The 20,742-nt window shown below is 45.0% G+C and overlaps 3 protein-coding genes across 7 annotated transcripts; 2 read left to right on the top strand and 1 right to left on the bottom strand.

Moving 5' to 3' along the window:
• The first annotated feature begins 2,976 nt into the window (after positions 1-2,976).
• On the top strand, positions 2,977-11,874 carry plp1a (proteolipid protein 1a). Of its 3 annotated transcripts, none has more exons than XM_061235335.1 (7): positions 2,977-3,283; positions 5,719-5,905; positions 6,314-6,470; positions 7,286-7,454; positions 8,205-8,278; positions 8,425-8,490; positions 11,350-11,874. In XM_061235335.1, the coding sequence occupies exons 1-7, from the start codon at positions 3,280-3,282 to the stop codon at positions 11,509-11,511; spliced, it is 819 nt and encodes a 272-aa protein (XP_061091319.1). In that variant the 5' UTR covers positions 2,977-3,279; the 3' UTR covers positions 11,512-11,874. The 3 variants fall into 3 exon arrangements, with proteins under 3 accessions (XP_061091319.1, XP_061091316.1, XP_061091318.1); XM_061235332.1 differs by lacking the exon at positions 2,977-3,283 and adding an exon at positions 4,430-5,118; XM_061235334.1 differs by lacking the exons at positions 2,977-3,283; positions 11,350-11,874 and adding exons at positions 4,443-5,118; positions 9,102-10,715.
• On the bottom strand, positions 11,865-16,534 carry rab9b (RAB9B, member RAS oncogene family). Of its 2 annotated transcripts, none has more exons than XM_061235336.1 (2): positions 16,451-16,534; positions 11,865-15,648 (listed from the first exon to the last, which is right to left on the bottom strand). In XM_061235336.1, exon 2 carries the CDS (start codon positions 15,599-15,601, stop codon positions 14,990-14,992), a length of 612 nt encoding a protein of 203 aa, XP_061091320.1. In that variant the 5' UTR covers positions 15,602-15,648; positions 16,451-16,534; the 3' UTR covers positions 11,865-14,989. The 2 variants fall into 2 exon arrangements, with proteins under 2 accessions (XP_061091320.1, XP_061091321.1); XM_061235337.1 differs by having other exon boundaries at positions 11,865-15,645; positions 16,451-16,529.
• fut11 (fucosyltransferase 11 (alpha (1,3) fucosyltransferase)) lies at positions 16,244-20,742 on the top strand. Of its 2 annotated transcripts, none has more exons than XM_061235330.1 (4): positions 16,244-16,353; positions 18,030-18,715; positions 19,083-19,705; positions 19,917-20,742. In XM_061235330.1, the coding sequence occupies exons 2-4, from the start codon at positions 18,032-18,034 to the stop codon at positions 20,062-20,064; spliced, it is 1,455 nt and encodes a 484-aa protein (XP_061091314.1). In that variant the 5' UTR covers positions 16,244-16,353; positions 18,030-18,031; the 3' UTR covers positions 20,065-20,742. The 2 variants fall into 2 exon arrangements, with proteins under 2 accessions (XP_061091314.1, XP_061091315.1); XM_061235331.1 differs by lacking the exon at positions 16,244-16,353 and adding an exon at positions 17,132-17,230.

Here is a 20,742-nt window from a genome sequence, read left to right as displayed (position 1 = left end):
CGGGGGCACAGCGTTCCAACATGCCCCGGCTGTGCTAGTTGTACTACTGTATGGCTCACAGTCTCTGCTTACTAGTGAAATGTGCCAAAACTATACTGACTTATAACCCACAAGACAATGGAGTAAATTAAATATATTTGGAGTCTGTGGCATTCACCACATAAATGTGTTCCAGAACTTTTGTGGCTCATCTCTGTACTTCTTTGCACATTGTTATATCGCCTTCTGATTGTTACTACTGATGAGTGGTTTGCATCTTCTGGTATAGCCTCTATATTGCTGCTCTGTATGTTCTAATAACCTTGTGTGGCAGGTGGGGCTCGGTTTGCGGGAGGGAGGCAGGGCAATCCGAGCACCACGCCCACTGGTTAAGTAGACCCAGACCTGGATTACGTGAGGAATTATGTGTGCTCTTTCCCGCAGTAGGCATCTGAGACCGGGGAACTACAGACGAGAGAGAGTGGTTGTACGAGCGAGCCGGGGTGGAAAGCCACAGAGCTGACAAACGGCAGAGCGGAAGCTGTAAAGCGAAAGCTACAGTTTGGTTTTGTTTGTTGTGATTGTTTTAGTTCCCCATTTTGTTCTCGATCCCGGGAGGGGGACGGACGAAGCCCTTTTTGTTGATTTTCTATAGTTCGTGTTGTCTCTTTCTCTCTCTCTCTCTCTCCCTTGCCCCACTCCCTGAAGACTGAATAAAACACTGGTGAAAACTAACATTCACTCTACCTCCTTGTGTCAGTCTCTTCTGTCCACCCAGGGGTGTGTCATGCTTTGACATGCACAGCGTTGTACGTCGCTTTAGGTAAAAGTGTCTGCAAAATAGAAGGTAAGGTACATGGTTACATGGGAGGCATACTTTAAGTTATGTTATGGCAAGTGAATAGAAATAATCATTCCTCATCACATGACCTCACGATGACCACGCTTGCTTCCACCCGGTGCACTTTTGACCACGTTGAGCATGGGGAATATGATCCAAGAGAATCCATTTCCAGCTGGAGCTGATAATGTAAGCATCAAAAAATCCAGATCGCAAACTGGAGGGGAGGTTTCAAGCGCGTCAGATTTTTGGGAGGGAGGTGCCTGTGAAGCTGTGAATGGATACATAATTTATTTCATCTGGAATTGGCTTTGGTTTTAGCTGCAGTCTTTTCATTTGCTGTGAGCTATGTTTGGGTACCGCGAGAGAATGAGACCATGTGGGAGTGAAAGTTAGCAACCCTACCTTAAAGACTTTAATCTTAAAACCCAGATATACTGTAGCTGATTTCAGGAGATGCATGCACTACACTGTCTCATTTCTGTTTCATGTTCTCTTCTCTATCAAAATAAGTTGTCCTGATTCTCAAACAATGTCGTCACTATCTATGCTGCTGGTCATACAAAATAACATTTTTGTGGAGGAGAAACACTGCGGTGTGGCACTGGCTCCAGTGGCTCAGGTCATACACTGGAGCCATTGTAAAGTCTGGGCCATAAAGCCAAGCCAGTCGCAGCCATGAGGCAGAGGCAGGGGCGGAGCAAGGGGACTATGGGCTAACACTGCGATCATTGTCCCCATTCTAATCTGCCCCATCAGTGTCATTGACATCTGCATGCCATTTGTTGTCTCTGTTGTCCTTTCTCTTCCACACACCCCTCCTACATAGTGATACCCCCCTCTTTCTATGTGCCAGGGGACCAATGGGGAAGGCCAGGGTTCTGCCTGCTTGACCTCTGACCCTAAGACAGAGCCGGCATGGCCCCTTTCTGAGCTGGATAGAGCCGGGTTTCAGAGTCTATGGTCCCTGTTGCAGTTTGAATAAATAAGCAGGCTGGCTACAATGGCCACTGTACACTCGCACAGTGTGGATGCAGGTAGCACACTCATTCGGTACTTTGTCAATTTGGCAATAGAGACAAGTGAAAAAGATCAGGCAGACATGTGACCCAGTTTCTTATTAATGATGCAGTAAGTGACATAAACGAGTGAATACACGCCACTGAAGTGCAAGAGTGATTGCGTTGCAGGGTCACAGATTGGACTCAAATGATAACAAAATAATAATAATTTTAACTGAGCAAATATGGTCCAATGTTTGAATTTTGAGTATTCTTTTTATTTTTGCAGCTAATTGCTTCTTGAATGGCTTGAAATATGTGATATAAATATTTCTGAAACACATAGCAGCTGGCTGTCAAGGCACACCTCCTACAGTCTCATAGTACTCGTAGTAGAAGTAATAATGTAGTTCTCATTACAAATACACCATATTTATCAAAACATCAAAACATGCAAGGAATCCATTATTGATAAGTTGCACAGTCCAAACTAAGATGTTATTGGAACACCTTCAAAGCACCACATAGTTTAGCCCTTATCTTATCATTGTCACTAACACAAAGGTAAAAGCTAAAAGTGATCGGCCTGCTCGATCTCAGTGCAGGCTCTTAGCTATGAAATGCCAGGCCTGGAAATACCAGAGGAATCAACCATTTTCAAATCTGTTTTGAAAATGTGCCCTTTTAGACTTATTGCTGGTGTATACGGCCTTTTAGTTGCATTTGTTTTAATGACCTTGATTGTTGTTTTCTATGTCCTGCCTTGTCTTTATATTTGCCTCGTTTGATCTGTAAAACACCTGGAGCCATATCAACTAGCCTTTATAAATAAATGCAATATAGACTGTTGGCATTATGAGAACATAATTTAACAAAAGTAAGGTCAGTGGTATGAAATATCACCAGCTGCATGCCATACATTTAAAACTAAGTATACATTTTTCAAATAGGCCTGGCTAAAATGAAGTTAAACGACTAGAGTGCATGCAAGCAACTGAAAACAGCTCAGCAATATCTGATGGGAGGAGCAGTTTGTTGTATCATGGTAAACCCTGTGGAAATGGTTCCTTAACTAAATTGCACAAGTAATGTAGTTTCTTTTCCCCATTTTATGTTGTCATTTTAAGATTGGTGAGGAGCCGTATGCAAATAGGCGTGCTGCTGGTTACTTACAATGAACTGAGTAAAATTTTTGAGGCGCAAGAGACCTTGACCTCACTATTGTTCCCCATCTTGAACCCGGGCTGTTCTAGTGTGGGCCGGCAGTCCATTGAAAAGCGACATTGTGTCTTTAAGATTCGACTCTCTGCGATCTACGGAGTATGTTCATTGTTGGTGAAACAGAAGAAGGAGTGACATTGATAGTGAAGAGTTGGAGACAAGTCTCGCGTATTATAGCTGGAATAGATTCCGGTGCAGAGGCGAGTAAAGCTAGCAATAACCTCATAGGCTTGGAACATGGGTAAGTAAATGACTGGTCTAAAACATATTCACGGTAATCATATGTAGCCTACTTAAACTAGGTTTTAACTTTTACCGTTTAATGTACTACATTCAGATAGGTATCGGGATGATGCAAAGCAACTAACGTTAAGCAGCAGCATGAAATTGTGGGACAACCTTTTTAAAGATTCGGTGCCCGCCGGTTTGAGTATTACGTGCTGATTACATATTTATATTACTGTGCAAGTCCTGCTCATTGTTAGGAGTCGTAACGAGATTTAAGGTTTTGTAGTTGATGCTGACTAATTTAAATCAGTTAGGCTAATGGCGTTCGTTGTCTAGGTTTGCTAATATGGAGGTTGTTCCGAACAGGAAACCTGTGCGGTTTGTTTCAGATGTTTTATAATGGTGTTTTTAAAAAGTATTTTTTTTGTAAAGTAAAACCATTTCAATTGTTCTCCTTTGCATTTTATGCCATAGAGGTCAGTGTGAAAGGTCACCTGAGGTCCGTCAGGTGTGAAATTAAAACTTGTGACCTGGAAACTTTTTCACCAGTTTAATTAGAATTCGGTTGTCTTCCAGTTGACCCATCTGATATTGCTCTGTGCTTGTGCTTGTGCTTGTGCTTGTGTTTGTGTTTTGTTATTAAGTTAAAATAACTGTTGTTAAGTATATGCATATACAGTATAACTATTATATATGTGTATATAGCTATTATCCTTAAATTTAAAAAAATACTGGTGACCTATGATATTGACATCATCTTGTAATGTCTATGCTTTATTCAGTGTGTCATAGTAAATATTTTTCCCCACTTCAGCTGTTAACACAATGGTTGTGATGGCGTTTACATACTGTCATGTTTCAGGTTATGTTTTCATTCTTGGATAAACCATTTTCAGAATTGTAGCAGTATTTATTCAAATACACAAAATACTGACAAAATTTTCCCCAGTATCCAGCACTGTATCTAACCATGGGCTAAGTGTGCACTGTTAAGATATTTTGTACTTCAAGTGAAGGTCCTTTATTCATACTGTAGCTCTATTCACAGCATGGTCTTTCCAAACCCACACATAACATTGAAAACACGATCTGCCATTTTGATATCAGGGACCAAAAATGTGTTCTTTGTACTGATTATGCAATTTCGGGAAAGAGTGGGCTACCCAGAGGCCTGGATGAATGCTGTCTGCACGTGCACCATGGAGTCTCCACCCTTACAGGGAGCAAGGCCAACTGTAGCTGTACCAGTCCCGGCCTGCCTGCACCCTGGCCACGGCCGTCCGTGACGTTGCCAGTCCTGCCCCCCACCAGCCCGTCAAAAGTGTGTTTGTTCGCCGGCATGCAGGAGGGAGGCAGGCTCTGGCCTTTTGTTTACTTGACATTGCTGACCCTTGTTCCTCTCATAATGCATGGGGACAAAAGGCATTGTCTCCCCCATTCCACAAAAGGAGGCGCTCTCCCAGGGCCTCCCATCTTTTCTCACACTCCTGTTGCTCTGAGGATGCCATTGACAGAGTAGGGCAGTGCCGCTATTGGTACAGGCTACTCTCCACAATCGGCGAAAGCTCCGCCCTGTCGGCAGGCATTCTGGGACTGAGGGCCTGCTCATTGAACACATAAGAGCCCTGTGACCGCTTTCCAAGAGCCGCACAGGTGGGTGTGCGCAGGATGAATCGAGAGAGTTTTATCCAAAGAACCCTGTAATCTTCGGTATCCGTTGTTTGTCGTCCTCTTTTTCGGCCTGGAAGATGGAAAGCGACAAAGGACTGAAACCGGACGCCCTCGATTCCACGGATCAGAGGCCGTGTGTTCTCCTCGTCCCGTTGGACAAACCCGCTCCTCCAACAAGTAATGCAGTCACGGCTTCAGCGACGTTGTTTTCCGCTGGAGCTGCTTCTTAAACAGCTGTGCAGTCAGGGTACATCGGCAGGGGGTGTTTTATAATGTGCGCTGCAGAGTGCTGGGTATGTACTCTGAGAATATACTCATTGGAATGGATCGGCGTCAAGCACAGCTTCTTAACCCCGGTCACAGAGGAGCGCCTTGCCTTCAGAGTTCCTCCCCAGCTGTGCGCAGAGCCACCTGATTCAACTAATCATCGTCTCGATTGAACAAGTGTAACTTCCCAGCTGTGAGAGAGTTAGCAGATTCATAGAGGACTTTGCAGTTCCAGCAACCTGCTGGATTATAGCCCTCGGGGAGTAAAGCAGCTCTGCTTGTACATTCTCAGCAGCAGTGTACCTTGCAAATGTGAATGATGTGTGGAACAGAAAGTGTGTTACTCTCTCTATAATGATAAGAATACACCTTCTTTCTGGTCCTTATTTCCTTTTCTCGCTCCGTGTCCCTGTCTTTCTCTGTTTCTCTTTGTGTCCTTGTGTAAGTGCTGAATGCTGCATGTCGGTGCGGTCCGTTGACACAGAATGCCTTTCTTGCCCTGACCCCCAGGTTGTTATGACTGCTGTGTGCGCTGCTTGGGTGGGGTGCCCTACACGTCCCTGGTGGCCACCCTGATGTGCTTCTCGGGCATCGCGCTGTTCTGCGGCTGTGGGCACCAGGCGCTGGCTGAGACGGAGCGGCTCATCGAAACATACTTCGCCCGCAACCTGCAGGACTACATCACCCTGGCCTACCTGTGAGTCCCTTGCATGCTGAGGTCACATGCCCTGCTCCAGAACTCTCCGGAAAATGTCTAAAAACCGGGCGAAAAACAAACAAAGAAACAAAGAAACTCGGGGTCCTGATACTGATGACGTTTGTTTCTTTTTGCTCGCTGCAGATGTATTTATTTAGGGCAATTTATGTAGCCACATTACTCATTCATACACCTGGATATTATTCATAATCAAATTAGGTTAGGTGGGCACTGTACATTTCTCAAAGTCTACAACAGAAGTGCCAAACCTTAGCACGTGCACCCATCTTGCATAGTTCTTTTATCTTTGCTATGCATTGTTGCCACGGCTATCGCTGAATCTAAACTGATTAAGGAGATGAAAGTTTCCACCCTCATTAATGCCCTGATATCTTCCTTTCTTTCTAGTATCCAGTATTTCCAGTACATTATCTATGGCCTGGCCTCTTTCTTCTTCCTCTACTGCATCCTGTTACTGGCAGAGGGCTTTTACACCACCAGTGCGGTCAAGCAGACTTTCGGGGAGTTCCGTAGCACGGTGTGCGGGCGCTGCCTCAGCACCACGGTGAGAGCGTTAATCTGGAGGCCTTCAGCCCCAGGTTCCAGGTCTGCATGGTATGCTGGGAGTAAGAGTTTTTGCTGTATGCTGGGAGAGGCTTTATAAACGACATAATGCATGGAGCTGCCATGCACTGCCAAATACTTACGTTCATGAACCAGTTAAACATTAGTTCTCTATAGAACAAACACCAAGTCATTCATAATGCATGATAACTACAGATTAATGCATAGCAGTTCCATTCCATTTCTTGCCATAAGCAGGTTAGAGCACAACCAACAGATATCTTCCAATCTTGGGGCAGCCTGTAGCGTAGTGGCTAAGGTAACGTAAACTCACCCTGTTTCGAACAGAACGTGGAAGTTGCCACTTCCACCAGAAGTTTAAGTCTGTTAAGTCAGGAATGTGGTTTATGATTGTGGTTGCTTATTGACTATCTCAGTCACTAAAACACTTTGAGTGATGTGAATTGGACCAATAACTATAGAAAAAACAACAAATTACTGCAGAACATCCCTGTATTCGGAAGGCCGTGTTAGCTCTCAAGTTGCACTGTTCGGAACATGGTGATCTAACTTCGATGAGTTTACGTAACATGACTGGGACCTGGAAGGTCGGTGGTTCAAGCCCCGGTGTAGCCACAATAAGATCCGCACAGCTGTTGGGCCGCTGTGTGAGGGCCTTAACCCCACATTGCTCCCAGGGTGCCACATGGTGAGCCCCCTAAGTAACCAGAATGCCCATATGCAGAGAACAAATGACCCCACAGGGTTCAATAAAGTATCTCCTTCAATCCGTTGACCATGTTCTCCGTTCCTCAGTTCATCGTGGTGACCTACGTCCTGGCCGTCATCTGGCTCTTGGTTTTCGCCATCTCAGCACTGCCTGTGTACTTCTTCTACAACATGGCTACCACCTGCCACACCATTGACGAGCTGTCTGAGACGGCCACCAGCATCAACCAGCTGTGCATAGATGCCAGGCAGTATGGTATGGACAGACCACAGACTCACAGACTCCCACATCTTTACTCTCATACAGGGATCATCAAATCAAGGTCCTCAAGGGCAGAGAACTGCTGGTTTTCCACCCTCCCTTTACCTGGGAGTCAGCTGTGAAGGCAGTTTGGCCAATCAGTCTAGACTCTAGACTCATGTCTTGTGTGCCTTGTCTGTCCAAACACATTGATCAGTTTTCTCTTAGACCGGTCTCATTGCAGTGAGGTTAATATTTTGACATTGTTTGACATGGTGTAGGGCAGGGATTATCAAATCAAGGTTCTCGAGGTCTGAGAATTTCTGGTTTCCCCACCCTCCGTTTAGCTTAGAGTAATGTGTGAAGACTGGCCAATCAGTAGCGCTAATTGTTCTGCTAATTACCTGGGAGTAAAGAAAACCAGGGCCAGATTTGGATTTGTGGTCGGGTCTGCTTATCTGGTTCTGTTAGAAAGTAAAGGAATGATATTGTTGGACATACCCAACCCAAAATAGGTATTTAGAGTCCTCTTTCCAAATAAATACTTTTTTTGGGTTACTGTCAATACTTGTCAGGTTCTTTCAGAAATATGAGATTGTACCATATTGATTTAATATATATGTTATGTCATGGACAATAAAGTAATGTTTTTGACACGGCAAGTGTCACTGGGCTGCCAGGGCTTTGTGACCTCCTCAGTGCTGACTGCTTTAATATTGGCTGAGAAGGGGAGGGAGCTAAAGATTCTCTGTATTGATCTCTCAGGATTGCTGCCCTGGGACGCATTGCCGGGAAAAGCTTGCGGAATGACCCTGTCGACTGTTTGCCAAACGAGGGAGGTGAGGAAGAACAAAAGGGCCCTCCGTGTGACTGTGCCTGTGAATCGCAGCGCAGGCCCTGTGGGGAAAGGGATAATGTGCGGATTGTCACGCAGTCACCCCGGGATGCGGGGTGGTACTGACTCTGTGCTCTTGTCCCATTGCAGTTCTTCCTGACCTATGACCTCTACATAGCCGCCTTTGCCGGAGCAGGGATCACACTGTTGGCACTGGTAAGTGGGTGTGTCGGGCAGCGAGCTTTGCCGAGCCAGAGTTATGCAGTAAGTACAAGGGCGATGTGGCATGTAGCCCCTCTTGATGTGGGAGTATGGGAATTTGAGCCTTAGCTCGTGACTCCCTGCTCCCTCCCATAGCACAGAGAAAATAAGGGTGGAAAATTGTTGGCTTGTCGTCTTAATAATGTGACTTGTCTCTGGTGACGTGATTTGCCTTTGAGTTGTCGGGGGCAGTGGGATTACAAATTCTAATTTCTCAGACATATATGCATGCAGACTTACAGTTTTACAGCTCACAAAACTTACAACTGTAAGACTTGCATGCAGTCTTGAGACCGTGAGAATGTGGATTTCTTGAACCACAATGTTGCCTTCTCTGAAAATGAACTATATTAAAATTAAAATATAAAAAATAGTAAGCGTTAAAGCATTACATTTGGTATTAGGAGTAGTACTTTGTCTAGTTGACAATTTTAACATTGTGGGGGGGGAAAGCAAACATTTTCTTCAGGTTACTTCTGTTTTGGGGATACAGAGTATCAAGGCTGCCTTCACCAAGGACTTTCTCTCACCTTTCCCTAATTCTATCAATTTCCTTCTTTCTCTAGCTCACCTACATGGTCTCCACCACCTATAACTTTGCTGTTCTGAGGTATCTGGGCAGAAAGGGCATAGGCACGCGGTGTTAGGGTCTCTACGCAATCTCCACTGTCCCGTTGACCAGCCCCGAGGGGAACCGCCAAATTCTCACGCCCCTCCTTCACGTCTGCAAACTTCCACATGTGGGACTACTGCACTACAATGCTCAAAGGGTACTCCGGGACTTGCATGGATGAATTGTGTCTCAGTTGGAAGAGAGAGCTGAGAAATTAGCGCCTCCGGCCTCACACAAAGCCCCCTCCTCCACCCCCCCCCCCCACTCCTCTGCTGTCTGCTCAAAATGGAGGGTGATGCTGGAGAGTGCATTTACAAGGCACGGTAATAAGCACCGTGGCTTCTTTTCTTTAGATGCTGCTTGTAAACCTTGTTTTATTGTTTTGAGATTTTAAACAGTGCTCTTCGGTTCAATCGTGTTGCCATTGCTGTTAGACAGTTGTAGGGTGTCGCATGTCTTGTTGTTGTCCTCTCTCTCTTTGTTTTAATATGTGTTTCTCAAATGGTTTCTTCTAGCTGTACCTCTCGTTTGTGGGAAAACCGGCCAGTGCCAGATTTATTATGTGTTTGTGCCACAGACTGTGCTATTGAAATGATGTACGTACCAGATGATGAGATGCACCAGAAACAATAAGTTGACAAATGGGAGCTAGGGAAAGGTCCACAATTCACGGTCTCTCTCTCACGCACAGACGCACACACTTTTCTGCACACTTTTATGCGCGCACGCACAAAAGACAAACTCGGTAGTGAACTTTTTGTTGCCATGGCGATCGCTCACATCTGGTTGCCATGGCACCAGACTGCCTGTGTTTGCAGTCTGATCCTTACCCCAGATCACTTCTCACAGCCTCCAGCGAGCCCTAAAGCAGCTCCCACAATAGGACGGGGCGTTGCTGGTCTGAGGGGCAATTGTAGGGGGTGTCCCATGACCGGCCTGTCACTGGGCTCGGCGTGAGGGTCAGTGGGAAAGGCCCGGCGCACAAAGACAGGCCTGAAGCCTTTCAGCGAGGCTGAATAGAGCCCTTCTCCAACCGGCACAATGTCGGAATCAAACGCCTTGTTATAATGACAGTTTCGGGGAGAGGAATGGAGAAGGGAACAGGATCAGGGGGAGGGGACGGAATTAACCACCTCGCCTCCTTTCTTTAACGCGGAGGCAGATGGACACACACGTAGGCAGTGCTCGCTGTTCTTTAGCTAGATTGTTAGCAGTCTAAAGAAAATGGTGGGGGGGGGGGGGGGGGAGGGAAATCCAGTCTATTTTTGTATGTGGCATTGAAGAGCTTCCATCTCTGATCGTGTAGCTATATAAAATGCCTATGAATCAAACCACTTCAAGGGCCGTTTGCGGCGGAGTCCTGTAGTGCTATAGCTCGGCAGCTGCCATGTGTAACTCCCTTAAATGTGGGTAGGTGGTAATGAAGTGCACTTGATATGAGTCATGTAATAGTACAGTGTTCAAACTACATCCCATTGTTTTCACTGTGATTTTACCATTAGTATTGTAAGTACTTCTTAATGTGTAACTGTGCGTCTTTTTAAATAAATTGTACTAAACTACTCTATACCTGCATGAAAGCATCATTGTCCTGTTAAACCGTAATGGAGAAGCGCATGTTTAAAAATGCAGACATTGCTCTTGACTTCAGGAAAGTACTCTCTCCTCTTGGCTTTGATACTTGGGTGTCTAATCAAACACTATGTGGTGCATACAAATTCAATATGAGTTGTTGTAATGGCAAAGTGGCAAGCGGGCAGCTTTTGTGAGATTTCATGTGTAGAGTGTCCTAAAGTATTCAACTGCCACCCACAGCTACTTTCATTTAGAAACGCTGTCACCAGAAACAAAAATTACATTACATATGGCCTGGCAGTATATAATGTGTTTGTAGGCTGTTAGATTAACAGCACCTTTTGGAAAGACAGAATTAAAATCCAAAACTGACTGGCTATTTCAGTTATTTTCCATCTGCATGTTTTTTCAATGTGTATACAAAAATAAACTTATCGCTGAAAGGAATGATAACGCTTCCATGGAAACTTTGGGTTGCTCCAGGCGACAATATGAGTGACAGCTGGTTTGACGTCGTGATCCATGCCAGAATGAGTTAAGTGCGTCTGCAGTGATCCCACAGGCTTGTGTTTGGGGCTTTTGCTTGTGTTCTGCCGCTTCCCCTCCTCCTGTTCATCTTTTCACAGATTCAGTGCTTTCTGCGACTGGTTATGGGTCGCTTGTACTTGAAGGAGAGATTGAAGCGGGAGTCGGAGGCCAGCCAGGGGTTCATGATGTTCAGAAGCCTATCGAAAGAGCAAAATGGAAGTCTGTGCTCCCCATACACCCCTCCTGATCTGGACGTTTGACGGGATTCACAAACCCTCCATTTGAGTGTATCAGTTTACTGCGGCGACTGCATGTTCTGTGTTTCGCCTCCAGAGGGCGATGTGGTACGGTTAGGGAAGGATTGGCCCCTTTTCAGTTTTCAGACAGTGTTCAATGTTTTATGCAATGTGGCTACTGTATGTTCAGCATGGTACTGCTTAATGTTAGTTTTTTTTTTTTTTAGATGAATATTTGCTTTTTATGAAAAAAATTAATATTGCTAGTATAGGCTAGGACCTGTTTGGAGAAAACTGATTAAGTTGCTTTTTTATTATTCCGATTTGATGGCCTCTGTTAAATATTTTCCCAACTTAATAAATTCAGTGTTGGAATAATTTTCTGAATTGAAGTCCACATTCAAATGAATATTTTCAATTATTACATTCAATGCAAACCAAGACGCACATTGTTTACTTTTTTTTATTAATGTTGGTATTTAATATTAGACAGCATTAGGTTTGTAAACAGTCTTCATCTCCATAGTGTAATGTAATAATCACAGGCTGTCATATCCTTCTTAAATTTGAAGGACCACAGGCATTTATCATCCCATTCTGCTCAAAAACAAAACAGAACTACAATTATCTGCACCCTCTCACCCATAATACACAGTAAATATTGGCTAACTGGCCAAATTATATGGACCAGGCCTTCTTTTAACACAACCATGCCTGTGAACACACTCTGCATTTCTGATCATATTCAGATGTGAGTCATAGCGTCAATACATCTGGCATGAAGGGAAAACATAACAGAACAGCCAAATACAGGTATGCCATATCCTTATATTTTGTTTACAAGAATGTTTTTACTGTAATACCTTTGTGGTGAGTGATACGGTTTAAATAACTTGTGCTCAAATCCCATCATAAAGATCGAAAGGCCTAACTCATTTTTGTTTGCCTTCAATTTTGAGTAAAAGGCAAGGATTACTTTTTAACACTTCTAGTACATGATGCAGTCGGTGATCACTTGAAACTACTTAAAAACTAGTAACGGCCTAAATATGTTATCCAAATGTAAGGACAAAGGTTCAAACTGGGGCTGGACTGATCTATCGTACAGTCCAAAGTTCAGCTTCAATACTTTGTTAATAGTCAGTATGCATCTCTTGTATGTAGCCCATACAGTATTGTCTGGGTGGGGTTAACTGTACTTATATGCTACTGATTATTCGTAGGCATTTACAGCCGTAGCATATGGTAGGCAGCCAAGTGCAATTTGACCACGAATGAGCTTATTTAAAAAAATCTGAAATAAAAATGTCATAAACAGGCAGGAGTGACCCCACTTAACATTTTAGCACAGGTCCTAAGTGAACATTAAGTACTCTTGTGTAACAGAAAGCCCTGTGAACATTGTAACAGCAGATCAATGCCTCACTGTACCATACAGTAGAATGTACCAATAGTGACTGTCAGTAAATACGCTAACACCCCACCCCCAATGAACCACTCAATATTGTACCGACTAGTAGCTCTGTACGCACTGCGATATCTGCAAAGGAAACAAAGTGAAATGTAGGTACCTCATTCTCATGCTCAATGTACCTCCCGCCAGTAACTTGCACCCATTTATCCAAGTTATGAATTCTGAATCAGATTAACAGTAACAAGTTAACAGAACCATAAATTAGAAAGCCAGAAAGAGGCCAATAATGTTGGCAAAACTTGCATGCAAGCACTAGTGCAAGGCCAAAGGGATGACAAATCTTGTTAATGTGAATTTGTAGCTTCTGCAAGAACATCCACCAGAAATGATAGTTGGCCAAAAAACATAATTCACCTAAAAACAAGAGCAGTCCATGTAGACTGTCGTGCCAAAGCATAAGAGTTAAAACAATAATACACAATAACAATAATAAAAACAATACTTGTACCTTTGATTAGAAGAGCGGTCTACTAGTACGGCCGTTTAACATCCGTAATTTCTTATGTAGTTCAGGGGGTTCAACGGTCGGATCTCTAAAAAATCTGTGCTATTGTATTAACACTGCTAAATGTCCATCTTTGCTGACAATGCTCTACAATTCCATAGCGCAAGATGAATTCAAAAACAAAAAAACACATGCTCACAATTTTCACAAGATCAGATTTCTGGATAGATATTACAAAATTGTATGTTCTTTTTTCAGCTAGGGCTCTCACGTGAGTATTAAGTATGTGTTTGATAAATATGTGTGGTATGGTATTTGCCAAGCTGACAGTTAATGGATTGGAATATTATAAAAATGTCTCTGAAGATCATTTATGACTGTATGCTACATTTCGCTGCATCAGTTGGATGCCGAAGACAATATATCTGTCCAGCCAAGGTTCTGTAATTTGGCATGCGCAGGAAAGCCATGACAAATCAAAATGACCAAGGTACGGTGTAGGAGCACACAGGTCCAAGTGATAAAACGGCACAAATGTTGTGCCTTGTGGAAAGAGCAATGGTTAGTGATGAAACTGGAATGTCTGCAATCTAAAGTGCAACCCCTGGCATCACAGACAGACAGACTGACAGAGAGCCATGTAGGCACAGGAGGGCACTTACACAATTCACAAAAAAATTATTTAAATAAAACAAATTTTTAAAAGACAACAGGTGTAACAAGTGCTGTAAATTTCAAGAAAAAGGTAAAAGGCCCAGTACCACGTTGTAATCACAATTAAATAAACATAAATAGAAATGTAACAGGGAAAGAAGTTGATTTAGAACGCATAGAAAAATAATAAAATTAAGTTCCCTTTTCATCTGTAAAATTACAGCAATTACTCTTGCACAGCAATGCATGTACCATTATTGGTCATTATAGCCTTTCTGTTCCAACTAAAAAACTAAATGTACAAGAGCCAAGCAAAAAGTAAAAGTCAGGGTATTCACATTCACCCGCAGATGACAACTTTGACGTTTTTGCTGCGGGGGTCAAAGCACAGTGTAGCTTCTGAACCTTACCGGAATTCAAACCCGTACGTTAACTGCGCATTACCAATTCCTGCAGTTTTTCCCCTCAGAGGAAACCCTCCCCTAGGCCACAAGTAGGCATATTGGCAGACTGATGCATTCATCTGAGCCCTTGTGAAACCAGAGCCTTTGTTTCCGGGGCTAATCGAAGTACGAATCTACTGTGCCGCAGGCCAGGGTGCAAGAAGGCAGTTATAGATGAGACTGTACCTCAGACCGAAGGTTAGCAGTGCCTTAATTAACCCCCACCCCAGAGGCAAAGAGCTCATGTAAAAAGCAGGCAGAGTTGGAGGGAATGTGGGGCTATGATGGTGGAAAAAACTGGGAGTAATAATACTGTACCCATTATTAAAATCTCTCAAGACTCTCAGAGTAAGTTCCTGAAGCAGGGCTTAGTACCTGTACTACTGCCACATAACATTGGGACTCGGTAATCTGCAGGGACAATTGTGGCAGCGTGGGTGAGAAGGGGAGGGGGGCTGGTTATAGGTGTGATGGGGTGTTTGGAGCTCAGCAGCAGGAGGAGCGGGGGGCCTTGCGATTGCCATGGAGATCGATGGCACTGCTCAGCAGCGCATGGTCCAGTTGGTCCTCGCCCGCCAGCACTTCACGCACGGCAGCCTCGAAAGCCGCCCCCACATTGGTGTCGTCCTTCGCGCTGGTCTCAAAGTAGGGGCAGCCCCCGTTCTCCTGGCACCACGCCCGCGCCTCCTCCTCACCCACCTCCCGCTCTGACGCTTTGTCCACCTTGTTGCCGAGCACCACAAAGGGGAAGCGCTCTGGGTCCCGCACGTCCGAGTAGTACATGAATTCCTTCTTCCAGCAGCCCAGGTTGTGGAAGCTCTGCAGGTCATCCACTGCAAAGGTGAGCAGGCAGCAGTCTGCGCCCCTGTAGAAGGGCGTGCGCAGGCTCTTGAAGCGCTCCTGCCCAGCCGTGTCCCAGATCTGCAGGGTGACCAGGCGGCCGTCCACTTCGAGGTCACGGTTGAGGAACTCTACGCCTATGGTGTGGAAGGACTGCGAGTCGAAACGGTCCGTCACGTAGCGATTCATTAGGGAACTCTTCCCCACCCCACCGTCCCCCAGTAGAATCACCTTCAACAGCAAGCTCTTCCCGCTCATCTTGGCCCGCTCCCAGGCTGAAAGCCAGGCCGCTTCAATGCCACCTGCTAAGGCACATGCATGTCAAGGCACAGCACTCAGAACCGGTCACGCTACACTGCTTACATTTCCTGCTACATGAAAAAACGAATCGCTTTTAACTACGTGTGAAAGACTTGTGTTCATCAAAGCAAGCAATATAATGTGCCGACCTACAAAGGAGGATGTGAAACAAGCGACTCTTTTCAAATCCTACTATAACGTTATTGTGTTTTCTCCCTTGAGTTTAACTTGTTTACGCGTTTCATGTTTAATTGAAGCTGTTGTGCAAATTAGTTGCATACGAGTGTGGACAGTGAGCTCACAAGTTACACGTAGAAGTGAGTCAATGTTGTTGTTAGAAGGCAAGTGTTTTTTTTTTTTTTGGTTTCTGAGCGTGCATATAGCGGACAATATATGGCAGGAAGCAGCCGGCTTGCTACTGCGCACGCTCACTACACTGATTTCTTTCTGGCTCACTATATTGCATCCACCTGTGCCTACGTTTTTTTTTTTTTTTTGCTAGTGACACAGCGAACAATAATACCATCGGCATCGCAAATGCTAGCTATGATATACACAAGAGCGTGTCGCCACATGTGCATCTATGAATAACTATAACAATATTTGTTATTCGCAAGCTAGGTATTGTCGATGTGCGGCTTTTATTGCTGACGTGCTATCTACGTTAGCTGGTATTAGCTGTCTAAAAAACACACATTTCAGCAACTCAGGTAAACGTATAACTGAATGTTCATATTTTGTAATATAATGATTTATAACTGCAAATTTAACAGCGATTCTCGTTGTTATAAAAGTTCATACATTTACCTCATTCTGCACGGCAACAGACGTTGCTGATGTCGTGGCGCGCACCACCACAAACATAAACTGAGATTTAACGTGCACTCGCCGGTGATGCGCGCTCCAGTTACTCTCACGCGTTGCGCGTACTTTGAGTCAGACTGTTTTGTCAGATTGTTGGTCCTTATCGCTGCATGATTGAATGTGGGCTACTGTATGTTGTAGTCCGGTCAACCCAGTGTCAGTATATCATAGACGGAATATCGGTTGTCCTGACAGAACAGTATAGGTGCATTGTGTTTAAAATTATTGTCTCCAATTTAGACATGTCAAGAATCGTATTAAGTATTTCTATTTGAATGGCCCCTGTGTAGCTTTTATAATGTCATTATGAAGGCATCCATGTAGTATTGCCATTATAAAGCCCACTATGTAGCCACTTTGCAAAAGTAAATCAAGTGATTCGGCGATTTGGAACAGCCATTTGGATGTGTGTTGTGCCACTTCCGCCTCCTCAGCGTGCACGAGCATGCTCTTGACAGCGATGCAGAAAGTGTTCAAAGCTCCCCTGAAACATGCCGTTTAATCACATGGATATGATATTTGCAGATATAAATCAATCATGACCCGTAGCATTTTACAGGAAACATCTGCGTTTTTGCAGTATATTTCTTCGCATTACCGAAACAACAGCCTGCATGTATAGTTAGCTATGATTTCCCACCCATTTCCCCGTTGCACTTCCTGTTAGCCTCACTCCCTGGGCAGCACGTAAGGAAGAGAAATGTCTGCGCCACAGTGAAAACGGTTAGATAACTGTTTTCTTAAATGCTAATCTTGTGCATTGTCTTGTTTAATGGGCTGGCATACGAAGGCAAACGCCAATCTAGCTCTTCAGTTGCCGCAGTTATGTAGGTGCCTGTGAAACTGCCTTCCGTGGACAAGAAGAAAATTCGTAATTTCCCAAACTGAACCAAAGATATCTGAAATTACTATGGAACAACCATGTACTTATGGTTACCTTTAAAAAAACTCGGCCAAGGCTTTGTTTCTTTGCTGTGCCGGTTATTCCAAAAATGCATGAATGCGAGCATGCTGATGTGCGGATTGTAGGCTATATTTTAAGAATATAAATAGTATTTTCTTTGTCAGGGGGATATAGATGTTGCCCCTTTGAGAAATGGTACGTGGACGAAGGCGAATTTGTGCCGTTTTTGTTACCAGATCGGAAATGTTTTCCTGACAAACGTTATAAAGCGACTTTAATGTTTTTATTTTGCACACAACACATTGGTTTCTGATTCGTCCAAATCTTCCACATCTAAGCGCACCGGTAGGGACTGCATCATGTGAATTTGCAACCTTTTTTGTTTGAAGACAATCCTTTCTGACCCGAACCAATTTTAAACTGTAAAACTGTAACAAGAAATTTATCCCACAATTATATTAATTGTGTCAGTGTTGTTTTAGTTTGGTAATAGAGAATGGCATACGTAATTTATATATGCAGTCCAAAAATAAATATCAGTACTAAATGTAAAGTGATCAAGTGATCTTCAGTTCAAACTTTTTTTATTTTATTTTATAATATCTTTATCTATTTCAGAGATGGATGTGCAGGGCAGGATGCTGGTTGCCCTGTTGTTTGGGCTGCTTTGGGCAGTGTCTTGCTGGGGTCAAGCACCAGTGGACTCGGGGGACAGGGAGGCCTTCTTGCCCCAGAGTGCCCTGTCTGATGTGGAGTTCACAACAGTGAGCTCGTACCGCGGCCCTGGCAACAACGATTCCCGCGGTAACAAAGAACTGCCCATCCTACTGTGGTGGAGCGCAGGCCTGTTCCCCCACTTTCCCGGGGACACGGAGCGCATCGACTGCGCCCGCTCGTCCTGCCTGGTCACACGCAACCGCAAAGTGCAGCTGTACCGCCGCACTTCCACCATCATCTTTTACGGAACGGACTTCCGGGCGTATGAGGCCCCCCTGCCCCGCCTGTCCCACCAGGCCTGGGCACTGTTCCACGAGGAGTCACCCATGAACAACTATGTCCTGTCCCACACCCCAGGCATCCGACTCTTCAACTACACCGCTACCTTCCGCCGGGAGTCTGACTACCCGCTCACGCTGCAGTGGCTGCCCTCGCTGGAGTACCTGCTGGCCCCACCCTCAGTCTCGCTGCCGGAGAAGAACCGCTGGCGGCGGGCGGGGCTGGCACCGGTGCTGTATATGCAGTCCCACTGTGACGTCCCTTCTGACCGGGACCGCTATGTCCAGGAGCTCATGAAGTACATCGAGGTAAAGGTCACCTCCCTTAAAAGGAAACATATCCCTGCACACGGTTCAGTGCTCTAAAGTGTATTGACATGTGTTCCAAAACAACATTTTGACCAGGCCGGCCGGGTTAAACTTCACCCGAGGAATACCTACCACTACATCATTTTGTCTTTGTCCTGCAATAACATGATTAAACTGTGGTCACATTAATGTATGCCCTTGTACACCTGGCAACATCACTGTGATCACAATATTCCAAGCTAAATCTATACATCCACCTCACATACTGTAGTAACGCTCACATTAAATGTCAGACAGCACTTGGAGAATCAGTCAGCGCTTGACACATGCCTCATCCAACAACCTTGTGCCTTGCCTCTGTTCCCAGGTCGACTCGTACGGGAAGTGCCTCAACAACAAGCCCCTGCCCGAGCGTCTGGAGGACACGGGTACAGCCACGGGAGAGGACGGCCAGTTCATGAGTTTCGTGGCCCGCTACAAGTTCCACCTGGCCCTGGAGAACGGGCTGTGCCCGGACTACATGACGGAGAAGCTGTGGCGACCGATGCACCAGGGCTGCGTCCCCGTTTACCGAGGGTCATCCTCCGTGGCCGACTGGCTGCCGAACGACCGCTCCGCCGTCCTCATCGACGACTTCCCCTCCCCCCGCAAGCTCGCCGAACACCTCCGGGCACTGGATTCCGATGACGCCGAATACACCCGCTTCCTGGAGTACAAGGACCCGCGGCGGGTCACCAACGGCCGCCTGCTAGAGCGGTTGGAGAACCGGGAGTGGGGCGTCAACGACATGAGCAAGCCCAACTACCTCAACGGCTTCGAGTGCTTTGTGTGCGACCAGGAGAACCGGCGACTGGCGGCTGAGCGAGCCCATCGACGCAACCCTGGGCAGCACCCACCCCCTGAGCCCAGGATGGCTAACAGCTCTCACATGGGATGCCCTCTGCCTGCCCCTGGCTACGGGAGCATTGACAACGTTCCTCCCAACGACGGGTGAGTCTGGCTGCTCCTTTCCTTTCCTTTAGCATTTGCCGCATTGAGTTAAAGCAGTATTTACCTTTCGCAGGATTGGACAGCCAGATGTAATCTCTGTCTAAAGGGAAAATGGAGAAATGTAATTTTCCAACTGTGGATTGGCGGATGATTGGTGTTCACAAAGTGATAATGACACAGCATTTGTGTGTGTGTGTGTGTGTGCCTTCAGCTGGCTTCAGATGTGGCCACAAGATTACTGGCAGAGCCTGGACCAGGCACAGGGCCTGAGCTCCCTGATTCAGCACAATGAATCAGACCCTGGGTTACTGTGGCACCACATCCAGGAGCTGGCAGTGAAGAGGGCCGGGGGTCATTGAAGAAGTGTGCATCGCCACCTCATTCAGACACACAGCCAGCCCATGGAGAGTGAAAACAAGTGAGGTCAGCAGTGTCTGCTCCCATCATGCTGTACACTACAAAAGGGTATTAGGTTGGAGAGGATTTGTGTATATATACAGTATATAAACTGCAAGACATTCTCAGCTAAGCACACCGCCATAGTCTTTCACTTTCATTATTGTCTCAATTTTGACAATGATAAACTCAGGAAGAAATGTATTTTTTGGGCAGGGTGTGTGCACAGTTCTTTATATTCCATCTATAAATGTAGACTTACTCATTTACTGTAAGTCTGAATCAAATTCCTGATCCATCCAAAAACTATTAATACATTTCTATTAATATCTATGAGCCTGTGCAATACCAAAGGACTATTAACAGGATTAAAAGGTCTGTGTGGGTGGCATATTTGTAATGGCTGATTGCATGGAGTTCTGGTGTTGACTGAAGTCCTAAACTCAAAGTATGTGCAGATAAGGTCTATTGGCAGTGAGTTGCATCAAAGCATTTGTACAGATAGCTACCTATTTTCTTACTATAATTGCTCATGTATACAATGTTTAATATTTATATATGCATATTTAAATCATGTTCATATGAAACCGGACTATTTTACCATTTTTGTAAAGTTAAACACAAAATAAATGTGAAAAACA

Source organism: Conger conger, chromosome 3 (assembly GCF_963514075.1).
Source record: "Conger conger chromosome 3, fConCon1.1, whole genome shotgun sequence".
Taxonomy (NCBI): domain Eukaryota; kingdom Metazoa; phylum Chordata; class Actinopteri; order Anguilliformes; family Congridae; genus Conger; species Conger conger.
The sequence above is the reverse complement of the archived record's forward strand: the minus strand, read 5'-3'. Positions and strand labels throughout refer to the sequence as shown.

Bases quoted from the DNA above. Each gene is read 5' to 3' on its own strand.
- plp1a (XM_061235332.1), top strand. From the start codon at position 5,019: ATGGAAAGCGACAAAGGACTGAAACCGGACGCCCTCGATTCCACGGAT. The intron at 7,455-8,204 runs GTATGGACAGAC...TTGATCTCTCAG, and splicing joins CATAGATGCCAGGCAGTATG to GATTGCTGCCCTGGGACGCA. The intron at 8,279-8,424 runs GTGAGGAAGAAC...GTCCCATTGCAG, and splicing joins CTGTTTGCCAAACGAGGGAG to TTCTTCCTGACCTATGACCT.
- rab9b (XM_061235336.1), bottom strand. From the start codon at position 15,601: ATGAGCGGGAAGAGCTTGCTGTTGAAGGTGATTCTACTGGGGGACGGT.
- fut11 (XM_061235330.1), top strand. From the start codon at position 18,032: ATGGATGTGCAGGGCAGGATGCTGGTTGCCCTGTTGTTTGGGCTGCTT. The intron at 18,716-19,082 runs GTAAAGGTCACC...CTCTGTTCCCAG, and splicing joins AGCTCATGAAGTACATCGAG to GTCGACTCGTACGGGAAGTG. The intron at 19,706-19,916 runs GTGAGTCTGGCT...GTGTGCCTTCAG, and splicing joins AACGTTCCTCCCAACGACGG to CTGGCTTCAGATGTGGCCAC.